The following is a 25,643-nucleotide window of genomic DNA, read 5'->3' on the forward strand; positions in this document are numbered from 1 at the left end:
AAGTCTGAGCTTAATCGCGTTGCGCTTTTTGGGCCACGCTGGACGCCGTACTCCGCCCGCTCTGTCAACATGGCCTCCTCAATGTCACTCTTCGGTTTGAGCCGAATTTCTTTTCGAAATTTAATCACAAAAACACAACTGGCTCCATTAAGGTAATAACAGACGCTTTGCTGTGTCGTACATTAGCTGCTGTCTTGTCTGTTCAGCTCATTAACTGTTCCGCTCGGTTTAAATTCGTGTCTGAGCTCCGGGCCGGTGTTGTTGACCGTTAGCCAGCGAGCTAACCAGCTAAGCTAGGTCAGGTCAGCTCTGAGGGGTGTGCTGGTGTTTGTTGTTCTCCATTATGCGTTTCCTCTTTTATTTAACGTGACTAGTTCTCCCCGGAGTGCTTTTAAGGCTTAAGGAATGTACTTTGTTGTTTTTAGAGTAACTGGTATCGCTGCACGAAAGCGGCTGCTAGTTTGCAGTTCCATCGTGGCCTAACGGTTGTGTTGGCCTTCTTAGCGTCTTTAACAAAGGATTCAAGGAGATTTTATTGTCATTCGCATCACATGGTACATGAGGTGGAACGAAATTAAGATCTCATGGTCCAGTTTACACCCAAGAGCTGTTATTAAAATAGATAAATATAAGGTAAATACACAAGAGAGGGAGAGTAGGAGAGTAGGCAGTTAGCAGCAATATGAAGTCCAGAGTGCAAGTTTGCTATAGCAGCATGATATTGAATTGAGCAGTAGATAAAGTGTCTCAGTGCGGTTTAAAGTGACAGTGTTTGTAACAGTAATTGTTCTTGTAAGTGTCAGTGCAGTGTGTTTAGTTGTAATGTAAGAGCCTTACAGCTTCTGGTATGAAGCTGTTTCTGAGTCTGGTTTTTTGCACTTGATGCTCCGCAGCCTCCTGCCTGAGGGGAGCGGGACAAAAAGTGCGTGTGCTGGGTGGGTGGGATCCTTCCCGATGCAGGTAGCCCTCTTCCTGCATCTGGAGGTGTAAATGTCTGTGGTGCTGGGGAGGCTGACTCCAACAATCCTCTGTGCAGCCTTCACCACCCTCTGCAGAGCTTTCCTATCTGCAGCAGAGCAGCTTCCATGCCACACGTTGATGCTGGAGCACACGACGCTCTCCACCACACATCTGTAGAAGGAGGTGAGGACTGCCCTCGTCCAGCTCGTCTCAGCCTCCTGAGGGAGTAGAGCCGCTGATGTGCCTTCCTGACCAGAGTGGAAGTGTTGTTGCTCCAGGTGAGGTTGCTGCTCAGGTGCACACCCAAGTACCTGTAGCTGTCGACCACTTCCACCTCAGAACCTCCAATGTGCAGAGGGAGGTGGTCATGATGGCCCCTTCTGAAGTCCACAATCATCTCCTTCGTCTTCTTTACGTTGATGCAGAGGTTGTTCTCTCTGCACCAACCCTCCAGGTGTTCCACCTCCTGCCTGTAGTTGGACTCATCCGTGTTTGTGATGCATCCAACCACTGCTGTGTCATCCGCAAACTTCACAATATGACAGCCTGGATGGATAGGTGAGCAGTCATATGTAAGCAGTGTAAACAGAAGGGGGCTCAACACACAGCCCTGAGGGGAGCAAGTGCTGAGGATTATGGTGGGGGACGAGATGTTGTGAATCCTCACAGACTGCGGCCTGTTGGTCAGGAAGTCTAGGACTCAGTTGCATATGGAAGAGCTCAGTCCAAGTGAGGAGTTTAGTTTTGTTATCAGGGTCTGAGGAATCATGGTGTTGAAAGCAGATGTGAAGTCCACAAAGAGCATACGAACATAGGAATATTTCTGCTCCAGGTGGGTGAGGGCAGTGTGGACCACAGAGGAGATGGCATCCTCTGTGGATCGATTCCTCCTGTACGCATACTGGTGTGGATCCACAGTGACGTTGATGGTGGCTTTGATGTGGGTCTGAACCAGTCTTTCAAAGCACTTTATTACTATCGGCGTGAGGGCTACTGGCCGGTAGTCATTCAGACCCGTCACTGCAGAGCTCTTGGGGACCGGGATGATGGTGGCAGTCTTCATGCAAGTGGCGACTGCTGCCTGGATGAGGGAGGCGTTAAAGATGTCCGCCAGGACGTCCGAGAGCTGGTCGGCGCAGTCTCTTAGCACCCGTCCGGGGATGTTGTCCGGGCCAGCAGCTTTCCGGGGGTTGATCCTCCTCAGCGTCCTCCTTACTTCTGCTGGTGTCACGCTGAGGGGCTCCTCTCCTGGTGAGTGTGTGAGTCTGGTGCTGGGGGGTGTCAGGATTCTCAAAGCGGGCGTAGAACTTGTTGAGAGCCTCAGGCAGGGATGGGTCTTTGGAGCTTTGTGCAACGTTGGATTTGTAGTCCGTGATGCACTTGATGCCCCTCCACAGACATCGTTCTCTGGCCGTCATGACTACCTCTGGACAAGCACGACACGTGAAGCTCTGTTCCTTTGCGCATGTGGGTCGGTTTGGGAGCTGATCTGTTCAGACTGATGTCACGTACAGACCACATTTAAAAGATGGTGTGAACAGCCAAACAAAAAAAATCAGATTTGGGGAGAAAATCGGTTTTGGGCCACTTTTACCTGCTGTGTAAATGTAGCCTAAGTGTGTAAAAAAAAAAAAAAAAAAAATCATTGCAGGTTCTGAGTCTGTCTACAGATTTATATTGACTAGTCTGTGGTTTTTGTAGTAAAGTTAATCTTTCGTGTCTACTACTAGTAGGACCCTAATACATTGAAACGACATTAAACGAAGACAATATACTGATTATCATAGTTTTAACAGAGAGCATATTCACAGTTGTGTAAATGGCCATCCTGACTTTTTTTTCTGTTTTTCTCCTAACACTATTTGGAAGGCCATGTATGAAGTGGCATTTTAAATACATAAACAAACTACCTCAGAGTAAGAGGCAGCTAATTATTTAGCACAATGAGTAATACATAACTGCTCTGACGTTTAGGTACAGGTGTTATAGCAGCAGCATTCCAATACAGCGTGAGCACACTTGCCTCACCCAAGTTATTTAGGTCATAAAATTTCAACACGTTGGCGAAAACACAAAGAATAAATTGGCCGACTGCCTGTTTGGATTCCAGTCTTGGCTGATTCTGATCATGAACCTCTAATTATTAAGAGAACAGTGATGGTATATCTCACAGAGCAGAGCTTTGAAATGGTCTGAAAAAAAACTGACAGTTGAAATGGTCAGAATGCACCAGCAACAACTGTAGTGTCATATATGAAATAGCTGAGTACAGTAAGTACAGTGGTTTTGCAGTGTTTGCAATAGGTGGAAAAAATCTAACAGGTAAAAATAAATTATTAATACAGTGAATAGCATAATCAACTGACGTCTGGTCGGCTAGTTGTCGCTGTATAGTTCTTGCTCTGAACAGTTGTTCTATATTCAAAGGTATGATACTTATGTTATAGTCAAAAAAGGTGATTGTGGTGTACTGTATGACAGTAACATGTCATGATATTTTCCACAATTACTGTTTAGGCTGTTAAACTGAGCCAAAGTCTGAAAGCTGGCGTGGCTACCCTGTTGCCTGTATGGTTTCCGTGGGTAGCGGAGATGCAGGAGAGGTCCGTGAGAGTTTGCCTAGCTGTTCGTGACAAGCTGGCGGCTGTACATTTCGCACAGAGTTCTTGCGTAGCTCTTGCCCCGAATGATCTCACAGTGACTGTGGGTCGGTGGGCCAACATAAAGTGCTGTCTGTTGCTAACTCGCTGATGGGAGCATGCCAGGAAAGCAGCAGACAGAACTAATGGATCTGCGTGCTCTACTCTCTCTTCCCTTGATGCACCCCATTCCCTAAGACAATGCATTGTGGTTGCTTTTTGTTTACTTAAGTGAGTTTTCTTTTTTGTTTGCTTGTCAGTCTCATTTCCTATCCCAAACTTTGTGTCTTGTAGGTCAGTTAGCACGTCAGGATGCCTGGCACAGAAACAAGAGAAAGAGTCCCAGCTCATCACGGTGGATGAGAAGCTGGTAAGAGCACAGTGAATGTTCTTTGTTTGCTTTTGCTGTTTGTCTTGGTGAAAAGGTTAATTTAGCTTACTTAGGATTTCAGACCTGTGGTGTTGACCGGCAACGGCCTTCAAGTATAGAATGCAGTTTGCATCAGGTTTATTTAAAAGGAATTCTTCTAATGTTCAAAATTTCTTCAGACTTCAGGTGTTAGTGTTTAAGAGTGGTTTGATGTTAAATGGTGCGTTGTGGAGAATTTACACCTCTTTGGGCACTGTTTGCCTTGCAAAAGCCTGCATGTACTTCTACATGGCTATATTTAAAAATAACATCTTTACATCTAAGAACTTTCATAAGACAGTGTATCAGGCAGCATATTCATAAGGATTCAATGTGATTACTTTCTGTTGGAGAACTTTTTAGGGGCACTAAATACCTTTTTCTAGTTGCCACCACTGTGAACAATTCTGAGTCTAAGTTTCTCTAGAATGGAGGATTTTACATTCCTCCTACTGCTTGGTTGCCCATGTACATCTCTGTTACTATCTAATTCTCTGCATACATCTGTCACTACCTGATTACCTGCTCTGCTTCACATTCCTGTTGCTACCAGACATCCTGCGCATATTCCTGCTACTACCTGCTTATGCGTGCACATCCCTTACATACATACGTGCTACTGCCTGATTATCTGCATATATCCCTAAATTCATAATGGTTTATACCTTTTTTTACATTTTTTTTTAAAGATTTAACTTCAACACTACTGGTCTATCAAGGTTTCAACTTCTTTTTTCCCTTTTTTGTTGTCTGCTTTAATAGGTATTTTATAATAGTGTCAGATTTTCTTTTAGTGCTATAAAAGCTTGTTAACAGTTGGACCACAGTTGACTACAGAAAGGCCTGTTTGGTTGATCAGGTCACATGTTTTTTGATGTTTAGTATCAGAGGGAAAAAAATGAAACAAAAGCCTAGCCAAAAAAAAAAAAAAATCCCAGACAGTTTGTTTACCTTTTAGCTGGGTTCTGTTGGTTCACACCAAAGTAGAAACGATACATTCTTGCATTTTAGTTGCTATTCGCTTAAAGTTCATACTGACATGTTTGGCACTGAACTAAAAGTCACAATAACTGGGATAATATCCACCAGACTTTCTGAATCATGCTGGCCTCTGGTTAAACCGAGCTTGTGGGCTTTTGTATGTCTTGTTTTATCTATGACTTGTGATATTGTAGAGCAATAAGCCATCCGTTCATTTCCAAGGCTTTCCCACAGTGTGAGCACTTTAAGTCACTGTTGGATTGCTGTGAGAACACACAGCCTCGAGGGTCTTACTGCTTTTATAACATTTGGCACAGTAATATTTAGTATGATTGATCTGTGCAGTCATATGTGTTTATGGTGAGTCTTTATAACGGCTTTACCCAAAAAAAACAAAAAACAAAACTTGCAGGTTTTTTTTTTTTTCTTTTCTTTTTTACAACCCCAGTTCAATGAAGTTGGGACATTGTGTAAAACATAAATAAGAACAGAATATGATGATCTGCAAATCCTTTTCAACCTATTTTCAATTGAATACACTACAAAGACAAGATATTTAATGTTCAAATGGATAAACTTTGTTTTTTGCAAATATTCACTCATTTTGAATTTGATGCCTGCAACACATTCCAAAGAAGTTGGGACAGGGGCGTGTTTACCACTGAGTTACATCACCTTTTCTTTAAACAACGCTCAATAAGCATTTGGGAACTGAGGACACTAATTGTTGAAGCTTTGTAGGTGGAATTCTTTCCCATTATTGCTTGATGTACAACTTCAGTTGCTCAACAGTCCGGGGTCTCCGTTGTCGTATTTTGCGCTTCATAATACGCCACACATTTTCAATGGGAGACAGGTCTGGACTGCAGGCAGGCCAGTCTAGTACCCATGCTCTTTTACTACGAAGCCACGCTGTTGTAACACGTGCAGAATGTGGCTTGGCGTTGTCTTGCTGAAATAAGCAGGACGTCCCTGAAAAAGACGTTGCTTGGATGGCAGCATATGTTGCTCCAAAACCTGTATGTACCTTTCAGCATTAATGGTGCCTTCACAGATGTGCAAGTTACCCATGCAGTGGGCACTAACACACCCCCTCACCATCAGAGATGCTGGCTTTTGAACTTTGCGCTGATAACAATCCGGACAGTCCTTTTCCTCTTTGGCCCAGAGCACACGACGTCCATGATTTCCAAAAACAATTTGATTTAATATCTGTTACAGAATGATGTGGGTTTTTAATGCAGTGCTGCCTGAGGGATCGAAGGTTTTCTGCCTTGCTGCTTACTTGCAGAGATTTCTTCAGATTCTCTGAGTCTTTTGATGATATTATGGACTGTAGATGATGAAATCCCTAAATTCCCTGCAATTGCACATTGAGTAACATTGTTCTTAAACTGTTGGACTATTTACTCACGCAGTTGTTCACAAAGTGGTGAACCTCGTCCTCGCTCATGAACGACTGAGCCTTTCAGGGATGCTCCCTTTATACCCAATTATGACGCTCACCTGTTTCGATTTAACCCGTTCACCTGTGGAATGTTCCACACAGGTGTTTTTTGAGCATTCCTCGACTTTTCCAGTCTTTTGTTGCCCCGTCCCAACTTCTTTGGAACGTGTTGCAGGCATCAAATTCAAAATGAGTGAATATTCTCAAAAAACAATAAAGTTTATCTGTTTGAACATTAAATATCTTGTCTTTGTAGTGTATTCAATTGAATATAGGTTGAAAAGGGTTTGCAAATCATCACATTCTGTTTTATTTGTTTTACACAATGTCCCAACTTCATTGGAATTGGGGTTGTACCAATTCAGAGCATATGAAGAGATGATAAAAACACGTCCATCTGTGGAAAAAGTGTCAGAGATTCACCTGTTGCACATACCAAAGAAGGTGTTTACAGAGGGGATGAAAGTTTGTTTAGTGTTTGGTTCTTTTAGACGTCTTTGGTTTGTTCTTTTTAATTTCATATCCACCATGTAAATACATAATTGAAAAGCGGGATAACTTCCTTATTTAATCGTTTTAAATGCCCACAAATTTACTTTATTAATTTTTTTTCTTTTCTTTCATTAAAGGCTCTGAATACTCTAGGACCAACTTGGGTCCTATAAACGGTCAACTGTAGATAAAGGAGCTTTAGTAGACAGAAGTACACAGTACTATGTAAATATATGAATATAAATGTAAATAAATGTCAGACTACTGAAACCTCTCCTTAACCTGTAATAATGGTCCTTCTGTCTCTCGAGAAAATGTTCTGACTGTTTCAAATAGTTTCTATGGCATCAGCGTGCTGTGTCTTTTTATAAGCCAGCAGTAGGTAGCTGTTCATCTCTCATGTGGTTTCTGTTTGCCACACACTTCTCTAACTCTTCATAGAAATGAAACTGTATATGGTTGTTTAGAATTGTACGTGACAGAAAGGTCTCAGACTTAAACTTTTGGCTTGACAATCCTTTTTCTTTTTCTAAACAGATGGTGTTTTTGTTTGCATTTTGATTGGAACGTAAGTGCGCTTTTCTTATCATTGGACTAACTTAAAAAAAAACTGAAAATTGGAGCCTGAAATGGGTGTTTGGGTGTAGATTTTTTTTCTTTTTTCTTGGTGTGTCTGCTCTCCACCAAGTCCAGCCTAATTCAGTAAAGGCTCTCACTTGAAGTTTGGGGCCGCCTTAATAAAAAAAAAAACTGATCAAGGGCCCCCCAGAAAGAATGGAATGAAAAGAAAAACCAAGACTAGACAGACAGTAGCAGCTTCGTCTGGTAGGAAAAGGCTGTCCATTTTGTGTTGGCCACAGGGCATTCATTCCTGTTCAGCTGAGGAGGAGCTTTGCTTATCCATTGAATAATTAGATGCTTGTGAGGTACAGAGTCCATCAAAAGTCTCTTTGCAGTGTTTATTGTAGTGGAATTTTTTTTGCTTTGCAGTGATCAAGACCTGAAACTGAAGGAACAACTGACAAAAGTACCAAACCCCACAAATTGTATCCCCTTGTGGTTTCAGCACTAATCAGCACCCATTACATTACCTTTTAAATCACCAAGTCAATTAAACAGTTATTTAAAACCTTGCTTTTCATACAAAGAAAGAGACAAAAAATTAAAGAGGAAATTTGTCTTTAAACTTGATGGGGGTAAATAGCTGATTGACCTTGTGACTCTAAGTCACCAAGTTACAGCTGAGGCCTTCCTAGGATATGTGGTTAAGGTTAGTAAATCCAGTCAAAGACACATTATTTTAATAGTAATTTATTGCTTCTCATATCATCACAATATCAGACAGCTTTATCAAACATGGCATTTTATTAAATATTGTGCAACACTTACATTGGGAATGGTTTGTATAGTTCTGTTTAACACAATCCAATATATTGCTAAACCGATAATCACAATCATTTAGGAACTCAACTCTACAGCTCTCAGAACTGAAAAACAGCCTTGGAACTAGAAAAAATGGGTGACTGGTCAAACTGTTTTAAATGGTGTGTTTATGGAGTGTTTTTAGTTTCTAGCTAAGGGTAGCTGTGATTTTAGCTTAGCAAGCTAACAGTTTGGTCATTGGGAGTACATGCCTCTCCTTTTGGATTTCCTGAGTTCTGGATTGTAACCTTGAGTTTTCCAAGTTACTCCTGAGAGCTTTCAGCGTCCCAGTGTTAATACATTTGGTGAGAATTGTGGATCCTCCACTGAAAGCTTCTTCTCATGCGCATCCTCTGACATGGTTATCGAACTGCTGAAGAAGGTGAAAATACTGACTGCATGTAAAAATCTTGTCAGGGAATCAAGGGTTGGTTTAACAAACTGGCAAGTGAGTTAGGCAAAGCTGAACCCAAAACGAAGCTCTTAATTAAAATAAATCGGAGCAAAAGCAGGCTAACTTTACCAGCCAAAGCCACATTATAAGCTGAACTATACAGCTGAGCAGAGTGGTGACATCATTAGCTGAAGTTCGCGCTCATAGTTCAGCTTCATTTGTATTTTTGTGATTAAGAGTAGAAAACGCAGACAAATGAGGCTTTGTGTTGAATCTCTTCATAATGGCAACAGTACTGCAAGCTGCTGAGAACGTTAAAGAGGACGCTCTGTAGAGTTATACCTAGCAAGAGTCCTTTAAATGAGCCACACTAACTGTCACTGGCAAGAATGGACTAGTGACTTGTCAAACAACTTGCCTGACATACTACTTTTAATGGCCCCAGGCCATTGGGTTATTGCTTATGTTGAATGCTGGTTAATAGCTACCTATTTGCCAATTTCCTCTGTTTGGTTGTAGAGTCCACCTCTTTTCAGTTGGTTGCACCAAGTCTGGCCACTCTGAATAGTTTATTTCAGGTAAAGGAATGTAATGAATATAATAGAAAGGTAATGAATTGAGTTAAAGCAGCATCCACTATAAGCATAAAAGGCAATTAATAGAAATATTGAGGCATAAATTGTGCAGTTTGCATCCTAAACTCACTTTAGACTGTTTGGCACCATTTTATGCTTTTACCGCTAAATTAGCAGCTTCAAAATCAATGTCAAACTCTACTCTTCTGGTTTCCTATTGCAGTGGCCTGAGGTGTTGGTGGATGCTTTTCAGTGAGTCATTACACAAGCAAAAGACGTATATTAAATAGTCAGATAAAATGAGCTTTGCAATGATGAAGTGTCATTATATTACATCATATTAATGTCATGCCTAGAGGAAGCTGTATGAAGCTTCCTTATACTTTATCTGTGTCCTCCTTGTTTTCTAGGAACAGACTCTTAACAATTGTTAGATTTTCCAGGGTTATAAACCAGTGACTTACTAAATCTTTGATATATTGCCTAAAAGCTGCAGAGCAGAGATTTCCATCACCTTCTCTTTCATTTGTTTCAAGAGGAAGCAGATAACAGTGCTGTTACATTTCAATGTCCTTGTCTGACTGAGATATGAAACTTGAATTTCATAATGGAACAAAAGTCCCAAAGTAAAAGCTATGTGTTCATGTGAAAGTGCTTGCATATGTACCCTATTGTGAACAGTCAAATGTGTGGCATATCAAATGATGGCAATTAAAGACGTGCGTGATTGTGGTTGAGTGCTGGCACTCTCCCCCACTGGTGCCTGCCCTGGCTTGCTTTTGTTAGTAATTACTGTTTGATTAAGCATTCTGAGCTGTGAGAAGGCCTGTATGGCTGGCAACTGATGCAGCTTTGCTTGGTATGCCTGAACCTGGGCGAAGATTACTTAAAAGAATGGATTAAAATCTGTGATTTGTCCAGTTTTTAGTTTTTCTTTTTCTCTTCTCACATTTAGTGTACAAGAAACTTATGTACAAAAATGCCACTGTATTGAACTGCATTCTAAATACAGCCCACCCCTGATTTAGACATCATGCTTATTCATCTTTATTGCAGTGTTAGTCTTTGCAGTATTAGTATTGCAGAAGGCTAAAATGTCATCCATGGTGACTGTTTCTGTACCTGAATTTAAGAGTTTAGTTTGTGCATCTGATCTTAAATGTAATTTCTTTCCTTTTGTGAAGGTCTCCCTCATCACAGCTGTATCTAACTGCACCCATAGTAGAAATGCCATTTTGATATTAATGCTAATACAAGTGAAACTGCAGTTCACAAGTGACAGCAAACACTGTAAACATTAACAATTGAAACACATGGTATAATGGCATTACGTACTTCAAAAGTAAACTGTTATTCACGTTTATTGTTGTTTGTTATTCAAGTAAACAGTATAGTTTCAGCAATATCGTGTAAAAGAGACTTCTTGGATGATAACATCAGCTTGATGCTGTGAAAGAAAATTGGGAAACACTTTTAGGAATACCTCTGCATCTGTAAGAACTTAACATTCATGGACGTTATAATGCCTTCATAAGGTGTCAAACATGGCTGTGAATATTTATGTAAATGCATTACACTTTATAGCCACTATTATGCATTATGAATTTTTAACAAGTAGTTAGTCTTATAAGTAGGATTCAACGCGAGCCTGTAAGTTGTATTTGTCGGCTTTAAACAAAGTGAGGCGTACAAAGCTACTCCAGATATCAAGAATGAGGCATCAGGTTGAAGTTTTTACTGAAGAATTTACTAAAACTCAGCAACATACAGTAATGCACACTACAAGCTTCAAATCTCAGCTTTTAAGGAAGTGGTGCTATGAGTAGTATTTTATCTCACTAGAGTTGGATGTTCAGTGTTTTTTTGGGCCGGGGCCAATGTCAGTTGTCTTTCAGTGTGATGTGAAGATGGATCATACTGATTGAGGGTGGGGCTGGACACCGTATTCACACCAAGTATGTGTTTTTCAAATGAAGAAACGGATGTGCTTTTAATGTAGTGGGACCTTCACACCGAGTCTGAGGTGTTTTTCTGTCTGAGCACTTATTTATTTATTTATTTATTTATTTATTGATTGATTGATTGATTTATTGATTTATTTATAAGTACTGCAACTAAACTATACGTTCTCAACAACATTCTCAATCAACAACATAGGGAGTCCCACCACATCTTACAAGAGCAGCTGAAGCTGCATTACTGCCAAATCTGCAGGTATTTCCACAGGTCAGTGAGGGATTTTGCAGGCCAGATACACAATCTGGAAAAACAGGAAAAAAAAAACATTTGGAAAAAAAATGACCAGAAAAAGTAATGGCAAAATAGATGGATCGTCAGACAACTACTTGTTTATATGCTGTTCATGCAGTTACTACACACTGGTTGCTGTTGTCGTTGTTTTTAGTGTTTACAGACTCTCTAATTTATATAATGTTGTGTTTTTATGATGCATGTAGTTATTCTGTGAGATATGTGATGTAATATGATATTATTTGTCATAAAGAAAGCATATTGTGATTTTGCCCACCCCCACCTGCCTGGCTGTGCTTCATATTAATTTTTTCCTTACACTCACTGTAGTAAAAGCTGAAGTTTTGGTGGCTTATTAATACAGTTCCAAAGAGTGATATGAATTTATGATAAGGCAGTGAGGAGATTTACTGACACCAAGGATTTCAAATAATGAAATCTCATTTACTGTCTGAAGCACCTTTTTATAGAGCCTGTCAAAAAACTTGCATTTCTTATTGAGACAGAATGGGAAGGAAAGGTGTTGTAAACAGTGGAATAGGTTTGTGCCAGCTGTCTGATTATCCAGTCTGTTTGTCTCATTAACTACACAATTCTCTTTTGGTGGAAAACAGTCTGTTTGTGCCAATTCCTCAGACAAAGTGTTTTTTATTTATTCATTCAGTGTAGTTTTAATGGTGCCATGCACTGATTTGGCGCTCTGTTGTTCTTGCTTAGAGTTGCACATTTGAGCAATTTACCTTGTTTTCTACTGTTCGTATTCAGACCAATTTTATATTTCCTTAAGTTTTCCTTAAATTTAAAAAGACCAAAGAACTTGTGCAATAGCCTGGGATTAGTTGTACAACCTGAGGTAGAATATAACAAGCCCATCACTTACCTGGTAGTCCAATTCATTATACTGATATCTTACACCACATAGGTAATCCACTTTATAAAAAAGGATCATACTAGAAATTCAAAAATTCAGATCATGCTGGTGTGAAAACCAGAAAAGGATGACAAAAATAGTTTATATATTATAAAAAAACTGAACATAATAAAATTAGTGAAGTATGGAGGCTACGTTATATGACCGTGAGAAGAACCAGAGAATGGTTGGTCATCCAGGGCAATGAATAACAAGATTTTATTTAGTTTATTATTATTATTATTATTATTATTTAGCTTTTTTGTGTATTTTTATTATTTTATATTTTGCTGGTGAGAAGTCTCCTGTCTGCTACTGTTGTTTTGCTGTACTCAACATATTGACTGGGTATTGTTTTCAAGTGATATCAAACCTGTAGTGAAAATGTTCTTGGGAGTTGTCCCCTCTTGATGCTTGATATCAGCAGTGATTAAAAATTGCTTGTCTAATGATTCTTGTAGAAATTGTTAAATAATTCCACACAGCTGACCTTTTTACTGTTGATTAACTGGTGTTTGTGTGCACGCTAACCAGTACAATAAAGCAAAGAATTCACTTTTAATCACTATTTCTCCTTTTCATTACTGTTCAAGTCACTAGTAAAGTCTTGTATTTTGTCCCTTCATTGTAGTACTTTTGGTGGATGGAATTTCAGTACATCCCTATTAATAAGCAAGAGTGCCCGGTTTTATCAGTTGCACCATGTGCCATTCCTGGCCATCTACTCGAAGATGACAAGGAAAAAAGAATAACGAGGGAGAAAGCCAGATGTCTGTACAAATGTGTATGGCTGAGTTGGAGCACTAGAGCACCAAGTGTGGTACTTGTTCAGTTTTAAGCTTTAAGTAGCAGCATTCTGTGGTGGCCTTTGTCCTCTCAGATTAGTAATACTTAGGTCCAGTACAGTGGAAACCTGATGTTCATGAAAATAACTTCATGATCCATAATTCGGTATAGATTTGCCAACAAAGACACAATGCATCAAGAAAATAGTGATGCCCATTTAAAAATCTGAGAAATTGCACACTGCATGTTTTTTTTTTTTTTTTTCCCACATTATTTTCCTTTAAATTTCCTTTACGTAAAAAGGAACAAGAGGAAAAGTCAAACAGAAATAAGATCTTTAGAAATAAGGTGGTTTTCATACCATTATAATGACTAATATTGCTGATCAACTCCTTGCTACTATGGAGTTTACTTGATGGTCTAACACAAAAGGTTGTTGCTCTAAATCTTTCTTTTTAGGAATTTTTTAGTTTTCTAGAAATACTGAATTCTAGAAATGTTAAGTACTAAGTTGCCTTTGATGTGCTCAAAAAATCATGCATATGACATTGCAATTGTTTGCATTAGCCATAATGTATTGTTATATGGCACAAGGTTGTCTGCAGGTTTGTTAGTGTCCATATCATGACAACGCAAATATTCCTTGCTTTTTTGATATTAAAGAGTTTAATGTAATACATGAACTGCTATTCACTCCCAAGTTCATATGGTCTATATGTGGAAATGAAGCTGCAAGTACAGCCCGTTCTAAATTTGCTGTTTTGTGATGTCCTGAAAACCAACGCATTTACCTAAATCTGCGTGTTTGGTCTACAGCAGTTTAGGACCACTCACTGGGCAGTCCATCTGCTTTTGGAACGAGGCACAATACAGGGCAGCCAATGAGAACAGAGCTCTTTTACATATGTCTTAATGGCGCAGCGTGAAAAACATCCTCTTTAAATCTAATGAATATAGAAAAGAAGGAATATGAATTATTACTTTTTATTGTACAAAACCTCATACAGATGCTATCAAAAGGACCTTGATGTAGAATATGAACTACATAAGCGTTAGTTTGTTCTGAACTTTCTGTGGATTCTCTCAGGCCGGCTGGCAGACAGGTAGAGAAGATCCAGGCTGTGAAACGGACTACACTGACCTGTCCTCCCCCTTCTCCCTGCTCTCCCTACACCACACATCTCAAGTGTCTGTTTTGTCTAGTTGAACCTAATACCAGGTGCTTGTGCAAAAATTTCAAGGCTGGACAACTAGGTCAAAGGATATGGCTCTTTGAAGAGAGCCTGACAAGAGGCTTTGTGTATTAGCCGCTAAATGGTATTTCATTTACATGGCACTCAAGAGAAAGTAACCTTTAAAGCACCCTTCAGTGGGGTTGCCTTTTTGTGGTTCGGAAACAAGAACACAAAGACATGTAAAGTATTAACTAGGAAAATGGCACTGTGTTTCAGCATTGCCTTTTCCTCCAGTCTTTGGGTATTTTTAGATTGTAAGTCATTATTAGAGATGAAAGATATTGCGGGAATCATATCCATACCAGAAGATAGAAATAATTAGCAGCATTGGACATATAATGGGCCAGTAATTCACACAGATTGTTTCAGCTTGCAGCTCCAAGCACTACACTAGGATATGGGATAAACTACATGCCATGAACTCTGAAGTGAAGGACTGCATCAATGTTAATGTGAATGTATTCAAATTTTTGTCATATAGTCAGTATGTGACTGTAGTGTGTTTGTTGATTTAAATGTATAATTTATTTGTTTCATTCATTGAAGCGCCACGTTATTAAAAAACTTAATTATTTTGCTGTTTCAGTGAAACAGTGAAAATTACATGAATGTTAGACAAAATGACACAATTTTGTAAATCTAAAATGTGTAAAATAAGTAAGCCTACAAAATTTCTGCTGTTCTGCTGTCTAGATGTCATTCTCACTCAATACTCTGCACATACAGGGTACAAGGCTTCAAGTCCAGCATCTCGGAATAACTAACTTGTTTGTTGGCTTATAACTTCCTATCTGACAGGACGTAGCCAGTTTTGTTTTGTTTTTGGCAAAATGTAGACACTCTTTAAATGCTAAAAATATAAATGAAAAAGTACAAAAATAAAAAATGTACTAAAAATATTTAAAGATAAATAATCTCCATATTTATTAATGTTTCCTGATTTATCAGTTTTTTTCCCCCAAATGTTTGTTCGTTGTCCCAGTCCTAGTATTTATTCCTTCAGAAGGTCCAGAACATTTAGCGATCTATCTACTTATAATGTAATTAATATAATATAACTAACAAAATACAATATAATATATAATTAAAAGACTAAGTATACAATACTCTGCTTGCCCGAGGAAGGGGAAAGTTAAAAGAAAATAACTGGAGTTCAAAAAACATTAAAAGAAATGGACTCTTAACAACTGTGCAAGAGCTGGTAGACCACCAAAATTGCCACCATCCAACAAACTGTACTTAGCTTTGATCTTCACCAGCATAACAATGTGTCTTGGATTGAATAGATCATGAGAAAAAATGCAGTGTAGAAAAATATTCTTACAGGTTTCTTTGAAAAACTGAAAGCAAGCCCTCTGAAAAGAATAGAAGCTCTAATAAAGGTAAAAGGTGGACATACTAAATACTGAAACTTGCCTCAATAACTTAATGTCATCTGTGAAATTTGTTTTCCTTGTTTTTTTTCTGCTTTTTCCTAATTCTGAAAACTTTAATCTTTTAAATTGATAACATCAAGCATTTTGACTTGAAGGAAAAATAAATTAAGGGTAGTCTCTGATTCTTACACTGCAGAGAATGTACAAGGAAAAAAAAATGAATATTGACAGTTAACCAGGAAAATGGCAATTTGCCATTATACAAAAGTAACAATTTGGTGCAGCTTTAGAAATAACTGGGGGAAATGCTTCAAAAGGAAACCATGCATGTAATAAATGAATGTAAATGAATGTTTAATTAATCAGGTGTATCTGATTGCTGACCCTTCTGCTGATATGAAAAAATGTATTGTTTAACATGGCATTTTTGTGCCATGTTAAACAATAAAAATCTCCCCGGAAGTAACAGTATTTCTACTTGGGTAGGATTTTGGCTCACATTTGTGACTGAATCAGACTGAAACAGCTGTAGTATATCAGCTACCGTAGAAGGATGTTTCTTATCATTTAATTAAACATGCCGTTCTTTTTAGTCATTTTGTGGTGGTGAGCATGTTGGTTTTTGGCCTTAAAAGCAATTTTTTTCTTAACACTTTTTTTCTTGTCACTTTACCTTCCACTTAAAACTGTGATGTTTTGGAGTGACGTTTTAATGACATTTTCCTAATATTGACACATACATATGGTACCACTTTGCCAATTAACGTAGCTATGAATGTGTTCTGTCCCCAAAAGTTTTTTTCCTTCTTCAAACAGCGCAGATGGCTTGTGAGTAACACTTGAAAAGCACCACTGTTTTGCCAAGATACAAGCTTTTTCCGCGGACGTTGCCTGCAAACAAACAAACAGGTGGGATGTGGCTAATAGGATGCGGAAATGCCTCTTCCCACACACACACTCTCTCCGCCCCACCCTGATCCCTTGGTGTAATGTGAGAATAGAGTTGACCCTCAGCACCAGCTGCACCCTCCTTTCACTCACACAAGTAGTACATGTTGTTTGTTTCTATTAGTGACCCCGTATGTCCAGTCTGTAATTAGCCCAGTCCTCGCACTTCAAAGATGACCAAACGGGATGTATTGCGCAACAGACACGTCGCGGCTGTTGAGGTTAAAGAGAGAGTTTGGTGAAACGTCCGATTGACATCATTTTGCGCTTGCCTCAAATGTAGTCGATGAGTCAAGACAATGCTTGCTGGACTTGAGGTAGCTAACTTTGAATTGTTTGGAAACTTGTAGATAACTGCTAACTGCACGCCAAAACAATTACAGGCTACATCTCAAGTTGACATGCTTATGTGGTTTCTGACACTGTTATTATAAAATTAGACAGATATGACTTTTAGTAGTACAGTATACATTGTCTAACCTTAACTTAATTTGTAGAGTTTTTATATGTGGAAGTAGATGTTATAGAATCTATACATGACATAGTTACGATGAATGTGTCTGGCAAAGTGAGCATCTACAATGCATCTACTGTGAACTCTCAAAACAGTGTTAACAAAAATGTCATGTAAACAATAACCGTACTAGCAGCCATGTAAGACCCTGAGTTTTGTCCAGACTTTTGTGTAGTTTTACACACAACAGTATGTCATTTGTTGTAAGAAACCACATGAGCAAGTCTTTTTAAGATTACATAACTCACATTATGAATCGAGTAATGATTTAGCTATGTGGTTTGCATAGTGCTAATTGGTTGGTTCCAAGCTTCCATTACTGGTTGGCTACATCAGACTTACAGCTGTGAAGCTGTAAGAAGCAAAGCTCAAACACCAAACATATGACACCAAAAGTGAGCATAATTAGTCCTGTTTAATTGGATTTTGCACAGTGTAGTATGTGAATCATTGAATACAAGTCACTGTAATCAGAATTTTTGGTGGCATTTTTTAATGTGGTATTTCTGATTCTTGTTCATTCTCCCACTGCGAATACGGGAATGAGCTGGAGGAAGTTGCGGGGGACAGGGTCGTCTGGGATTCTCTGCTCTCTCAACTGCTACCGTGACCCTATCTGGACTGAGCAGTTAATAACAATGAAGATGAAGTTAATTCTTTAGTAGATCATCTTAAAATATCATATGTTTTTGCTATGTCGCCCACCTCTAAATGAGAACCCCAACTCTTTTACCCACAGATTTTTGAACAGACTGTCTGGTTTGTACACTGCAGTGTGTCTTCTAGCACTCAGCGTGTCTGAGAGAGGTCAAGTCTCAGGTAATAATAATCCTGATGGCAACGGTGCTGAAAGCCCTATTTTTCAAGTGAACACACAAATGAGTGTTTGTGCTGAGGGGATCTTTTAATGAGGTTCAACTTAGCACTAAGATATGTTTGCAGTTTTTGAATGTCTTAAACTGATCATCGAAAACTTTTGCATTGCATTAATAATGGAAAATGGTACTCCCTAAGTACCTGGAAGGGCCAGAGCACTCGCATAATAGCCAAAGATTATTTGTACAATCTGACAGGGAATAAAACAAGTGTTGAAATCTGCTTATCCGGAGCTTTACTTAAATGCCATGCTCAATGAGTGCATTGACAGTTATTGGTCATTTATTCACAGTTTCTTAGTAACTTAATCTTTGTGTGCAAGCAGACTGAGTGGATGTCTGATGAGCATCCAAGTCTCTGGTGTTTATTCCAACTTTGGTGATTTTTACCGTTCACACTTTTTTTTTCCCCCCATCCGAAATTTAATTCCGTTTAAGGTGATTTTAACTTGAGGCTTAGACTATAAAGGCTTTCGTGTGAGAATGCCAGTGAGGTGTATTATTTATCTGAATTCCATGTCCTGGAGTGAGGCGCTGGATCTGATTAAATTACATGTGGACTCCAGCCCTGTGGAAATCCATGAAAAGGTTCCACCTGTATCTGATGGGAATGACTTACTGTTCACTTTCTCATATATTATTGTCAGCTCCAGTTTAGAACTTACCGTCAGGTCGCCCCCCCCTCGTGTGCTGCTTTACAAGTCGCCAGTGCCCTCCTCCCCTCTCCCAGTCTGACCGGGCCTGCGATTGCCATCAAACGGCTGTGCGATTGGAGCGCTGCATGTGTGTGGTTCTTACAAAAGGACCCGTCCCAAAGGCAGCTGTATAAACTGTACTGCACTAACTTAATGGGCAAAGGAGACGTTTACCTGAGAACCAGAGCCAACTGAAGGAGCTCCTGAGGGGGATTCCCACAGCACAGCACATGTCTAGATAAACAAGGATGATCGTTAGGGTCTTCTGAACTGCAAAACATATGCTTCACTGACTGCTTTTGTTAAGACAGGGTGCTAGTCTTGGTACTTTTATGGTTCTGGCAAAAATTTAATTCCTTACATTTTCCTTGTTTGGTGTAGAGATCTGCACAAAGCAGGCCGTGCATGATCTGTGAAATAATTTGCCAGAGGGGTTTAATTTTTATAAATGTTCATAGCAGGTAAACGGCTAACAGGTTTATCTACTCATGCAGGTGGATATTAGGGCTTGTTGGGTTGGGTGTGTGTGGACTGTTATTGGCTGTTTGTGTAAGTGGACACTCAGCAAATAAGCAGCAAGTGTGGCCCAGAGGAAAAACATGTTAGTAATTATCACATGCAGCATACACAACATGAAGTTGTATAATCTCTATTATATAACATGTAGAGCTTTTTTTTTTTTTTTCTTTTTCAAGACAATTGTTTTTGCTTTTCAACCCTCCTCAGCTATCAGTTTTGGCTTTTATTTAATTTTGGCTGAGTTGTAGATGTTTTGTAGTGCAATTAGGTAATAATATAATGATACAGATAAAAGTGGTGAAGTGAAGCCAAGCTGTTTGGCTGCTTATGAATCCATGTGATGCTTATTGTGTGGCGCCACATGCAATTTCTCTGGTTTTCTTTGGCATAGACACGCACAAAATATGTACTTCTATTTTTCAGCATTCAAATGTTAATTTTTGTGGTTGGGTGTGTAGAGATATTATGGGTCTGGTGCCTGTTACTCTGTGTTGCGGGGGTTGCGTGGGCATGTTCTATGCCAGTGGTACGGATTACAAAGGCTCAACACGGTTGGGTACAGACAAAGACTGTAGGCCAACGTTCGCAGGTGTGGCCGAGCATGAGGTATGGTTGAAGCAAATGGGTGCAGGCATGAACGGCACTGGGTTTTGCGGGCGCATGATATGTGGTTGAAGGGAGCGGGTGTAGGCATTAATATTCAAACTTGTGCAAACTTCTAGTTTGTTGCTTCTGTAATTCTTTAAAAATGGACAGAAGAATGGGCAATGTTCAGGCCTCAAGATGCCTACTACTGCTGGTTTAGCTGTACAGCATATTTTTGTCCATTTATGTAGTTAACAGTAATAAAATGTCTATACATTTATCATACAGTGACAAAAAAACAATGATGTCAATTTGAGATGGCTTAACTCAACGTGAGGTAAGTCAGTGATGGATTAGTTTATGTTGCTATTTAGTGAATGTGATCTATAATTTGCTTGCAACATTAGTTTTATACTGGTGCTACAAAGCTAAAGAAGCAAATTTTGGGTGCAAAACATATCTTGGCTTATTGACTACACTAGGCATAAAAGAAAAACTGTAACATTGATATTTGGCTGAGCTATCACTTTTTGTGTCTATTGGAATGTCAGCACCCTGGTGTTTGCATTATTTCAGCACAAGAAATTTATTTGATTTTCATTACAAAGTTGATGGTCCTCTGCAAATGGGATAAAGTTTGTTCTGGTGCTTAGATAAGTTGGTAGATACACAGATAGGTAATAGTTAGATGGGTAGGAAGGTACAGATGGGCAGACAGATTTGTATTTGTTACCATGGGCAAATTTGGGACTTTGTTTTTTGCATGCAAACGAGGTCGCATGGGAGATTCTTTCGTTTACACAGTTAGCAAAGCTGCTGGGCAGCCTCAGCTCCACAGCTCTTTCTTGAGTGGCTCGGCCCTCAGTCTGCCTTTCTGAAAAGCTCCCATGCTCTTTATTCGTTGAGGAGCCAGAGGTGTCAGAAATATAGACACGCTTTCACGTGACGAAGACTTTGCCAGCTTTTCCTCCCCCGCGCTTAAGCCTGGCATTTTGTCTGCATACCAGGGATTGTAGAGCCCTGTGAATAGTGTCAAACTTCATAGTTCTCATTTTGCTTCCTGTACATGGAAGGAGAAACGTGCAGCGTTTCCCTTTGTGGTTCCTTTTTGCCCTTCGTTTTTTTTCCCCTTCTCTTCTCGAGAACCATATTTAAGCCACCGTCGCCCGCTTTGTGTATGGCCCATTGTGCTCTCGCCTGTTGTGCGGATCACCCTCCTAGTTTTTGTTGCCTTAATGTATGCAGGCATAAAAGTCTAGACTACCTTTTTTCATTGCAGGAACAATGAAGATTTTTTTTTTTTTCTATTTTAGCTCATTTGGACCCTTTCAAATTCATTTTCATATTCGACTGAACACAAACTTGAGGTTTTTACTTCAAGTGAGCTCACAACCGAGTGAGACGCGTTGTGCAGTACGCTGTCGTTCTCGGCAGCAGCGGTTTATGTAACTTACAAATGCTTACCATAGTCTGGTTTGTTAATCCCATAGAGATAATGTTTAATCCCTGCGTTTGTGTCTGCAAGAGTGATTGTCATTTGCACCTCACTCAGCAATATTGGGTATGGCATGGCAGCCCCTCATTGTCTAGGGTCAAAGTCATCATTTTTGTGAAGCAAAGATTCAGCAAATGAACCGCCTAAAAAAACAAGGATTCTTTCCAGGAAATTAAGGATTTGTGGGATGAAGTCAGAACATATTGGCTGCTGTCATTAGAGTGCACTCTAGTTGATCTTTTTAAACATTAATATCTTTGTTTACTATCGTTGCCCACAATAGAAACAGGCTTACTGAAAACATCCATTTAGTGTCTCCCCATTAATTTACAATCACTAACACGAGTTTTAACCCGTTTAAAATATACCAGATAAACAAACTTTGAATTTGCTTCTCTGATGCAAATTAAGCCGTTACCTTTTCTTAATTACCATTTGCCATGAATTAAACCTGGTTATCTCTTCACATATATATTTCCTTTAGAAAGATAGAATCGTTCATGATCTTCTCCCCTATTGCATGAATTAGGCCATAGGGTACTGTATGGTCTCTTTTTGACTATTATTCAGTCTGCCCAAATGTTATGCGAGCACTCTCTACACACCAATTTGTTAGGGTGTCTTTGTTCAGGGTTCATGCTAAAGAGCCCCTTTTTACAAAGAATCAACTGGCAGATGACAGACAATGATAAAAATTTGATTCTTTGAAGTTGTAATGGCCATTGAAATGTGTGAAGGAGAATTGAAAGGAGCGCTGCTTGTGAGGCTCAGAACCTTGGGTGGTTACCGGCTGCGTGCTGGGAGGTTTGTGTGTGTGTCGTCGCCGACTTCCCAATGCTCGTCAGCTAATTCCCTGAAGAATTGGGCCAGGCTTTCACACAATCTTTCAGCAGAGGCCTGTTGCTCAGGACCATGGTCAGTTAACACCTGCTTTTTGAACAGATCTTAGTTTTCAGACTACTTGTTGCTGGTTGACATTTTCACAGTGCGACTTGATTAAAATCGATAACTTGATTTAAAAAAATATGAACAATTAAAATATACTTGACGTTTCTTAATGAATCAGCAGTGATTGTCAGTTACTGTCCTCTATGTATTAGATATTATCTGTTGGAGAGTAAGATAAAGTTGTATGCAAAAGTTTGAATACTGCTTGTTAAATTTCTGAGTAAAAAAAATAAAAAGTTAACACATCCTCTATAGTAAACAACCTTAAATATGGCATTTGTTTGCAAATTTTAGTGCGCAATTGCTGTTTATTTGCTGTATAATAATGATGATTGATAAACAAATGATTGTTTACTCTCTACTGAGTGAAAATACAGAAAGACACAAAACGGTACTGGTCATTTGCATATTAAAATGTGTAATCTTGTATTAAACAGCCTGCTTGGTTTCAGAATCAATTAGCCTGCCTTTTAATAGATTTTTTTTTTTTCCCCCTCGTTTTCCTTCTGCCTTCACACCTGAAAGCGCAGGTTTCTGGCCTGTGACTGAAGCCCTGTGGTGAAGAAAGAAAGATCACAATGGACTGTCTCAAAGCATTTCGCGTGTGTGAGAAATTAGCTTGTCTAGACAGAGTGTGCATCTACATTCAAAAGGAAATATTTAGGCTTTTATGCCCTTTAGGTGGAAGTGCGTGAGGGCTGCCAAGCTCTTTAATGCTGCTGCTCCCCCCCCCACCTTCTTGGATGCTTACCACAAGCTCATATTTGCATTTTACAAAGCATAGACTATTGGATCTTTTCCCAAACCTTTTTCATCAGCCAGAAAGTGCCTGAGCAAATTATTACTCTGTTAAAATGAAGTTCATCAACTCCATGCTTTGGAGATCCAAAATAGCTCTCTTTTGTGTTCCTACAGGACATCACAACATTAACTGGTGTTCCTGAGGAGCACATCAAGACTCGTAAAGTGCGCATTTTCGTGCCCACCCGTACGGCCATGCAGTCAGGCGTCCAGAACACCAAGAAGTGGAAGATGGATTTTGACACCCGGGAGCGCTGGGAGAATCCTCTGATGGGTTGGGCCTCCACGTGAGTTTACCAAATGAACTAAATGAGCACGATCCTTCAAGGATCACCTACGCTGTCTAGGGGTCTAATGGCACAACATTTATTTGTACACAAATTATTTATTGGTAGTTCCCAATTTTTAAAAATAAATAAAGTAAATAAAACCTCTCAAATAAAACACACTGACCTTTTGAAGTGTGTGTATGATCAGATCTTATGTTTGTATAGGCAGTGTAGCTCCTACCTATTGGCCGAAATGAGCAAGAGAGGATTTTCTAATGTGGCTAAATCACTCCCAGCAAACTGTGGAATCCAGCACTCTTTAGAGCCGAGTAGAGGGTTATATCAGAAGATATAAACATCTATACAGACTGAGTTGTTTGTTTCGCTCGTTCAGCAATAGGCAAATAGCAGCTCCACGAACCCTGTGGGGAAAAGTAGACTCGAGGCTGAAGTTGGCTTCCTTTTCACCCAATTCTTTTCAAATTTTTCAATCCACCTTATTTGGAAAAAGCAACTGCCGCTAGATTTAAGGTGGGACAGAAAATCTAAAAAGAAGCTTGCAGATACGAAGCTCTGGCAACTGACATATTTGGGTGATTCACAAATGAGTTGGCATAGTTGAGTTATTAGCATGAGTATTTGAGCCTTGTGTTGAGCAGTGTCGGCACACTGTCACCTCTACCACTCCGAAGTGTTCTCAAACAGGAGATGAGCGCAAGGATGATTTTGCTTGTTTCAGTTCAAGCTTGCTTCATGTGGTCAGCATTTCAGACAGCTTGGCTAGTCAGCTATCCAAGGTAGGCTGTTTTTTCCAGTTTCAAGAGCTGATAAACCACATTTGTGCTATCACTTTTAGTAATATCATTTATTGTGTTTAAATAGAACTATAGAAACCATTGCTGGTTTTATTGTTTAATTCATAGTGTCTGTTATCTGTCAGTCCCTATATAAATGAATGTATTATGAATATATCAATATAGAATGAATATATTGACCTATGTAACGTGACCCCTTTATTACTGTAATGAAATATTTTTAGACCATTAAACTTCAGCTGTCAATTACAATAAACTTTTCATGACCGTTGGAATTACTTGTTGGTCTTAAACTTTTGCTATGTTAACGTAAATTGAGATGTAAGACCATTTTCCCTCCAAATCTATAAACAATGTAAAGGAAAGCTACATTATGATATCTGTTAAAACTAATAAGAAATAGATGACAAAAAACGGAAAGCTGCTTATGAGAGGTGGTTTGCTGATATTAAACTTGAGCTTCTAAGTGCAGTCAGAACAAGCAAAGACGAAAGAAAAGCAAACTCCTTTTGACAGCAGCTTTGCTCTTTTTGTGTTTTTAGCCATTGATGTCCAGTAATTTGGTGTGTGGGTAGATTGTAAGGAGGTGAAATGCTGTGGAGAACAGTTTCAGCACATTGTTTCATCCTTTTTAATCCTAACCCTATCTTGATGTATGTCTTCTACAGAGCCGACCCACTGTCCAATATGGTCCTTACCTTCAGCACCAAGGAGGACGCCATTGCGTTTGCTGAGAAGAATGGTTAGTTGTTTAAACATGTCTTTTCTAAATCATGACAATTACCTTATACCGCTGCACTGTCAGATTGTAGTTGAAAAAAATGAAGAATAGACGTGTTGTTTGTTACTTAAAGACTTGCTTTTGTTTTCACCCTGATTGTTCGTGTCTTGTGTTTACTTTTCACATCCATGCGACATACTTGGGCACTCGTTCATCGTCTTGTTTGTTTTTGCAGGTTGGAGTTACGATATAACGGAGAAAAGGACGCCGAAGCCGAGGTTTAAGTCATATGGAGCAAACTTTTCCTGGGACAAAAGAACTAGAAGATCTGCCAAGTAGATGATCAGTCACTGATAACTGTTGCTGTTATCTGTAACAGTCTTGTAAAAGTTCATATTCTGTATCTATATCTAATAAAGCCTAAAGAGTCAGTCATTACGCCTGTGCTTTTGTTTTTTCCTACTAAAAGTTACAAAGTAATAGTTCAGTCAGTTATGCTAATGTTGCAACCAATTCATGAAAATAGCCACCATTTAGCTTTAGGATAGTAGTTAGGGTGAACTATTTAAATGTGTGCTTGTA

The 25,643-nt window shown here is 39.3% G+C and overlaps 1 protein-coding gene across 1 annotated transcript; it reads left to right on the plus strand.

Annotated features, from left to right (window-relative positions):
* Window positions 1-25,499, plus strand: ndufs4 (NADH:ubiquinone oxidoreductase subunit S4). Its single transcript, XM_017716059.2, has 5 exons — window positions 1-152; window positions 3,894-3,969; window positions 23,371-23,543; window positions 25,009-25,082; window positions 25,297-25,499. The coding sequence occupies exons 1-5, from the start codon at window positions 70-72 to the stop codon at window positions 25,398-25,400; spliced, it is 510 nt and encodes a 169-aa protein (XP_017571548.1). The 5' UTR covers window positions 1-69; the 3' UTR covers window positions 25,401-25,499.
* Window positions 25,500-25,643: the final 144 nt, after the last annotated feature.

This window comes from Pygocentrus nattereri, chromosome 20, assembly GCF_015220715.1.
Source record: "Pygocentrus nattereri isolate fPygNat1 chromosome 20, fPygNat1.pri, whole genome shotgun sequence".
NCBI lineage: Eukaryota > Metazoa > Chordata > Actinopteri > Characiformes > Serrasalmidae > Pygocentrus > Pygocentrus nattereri.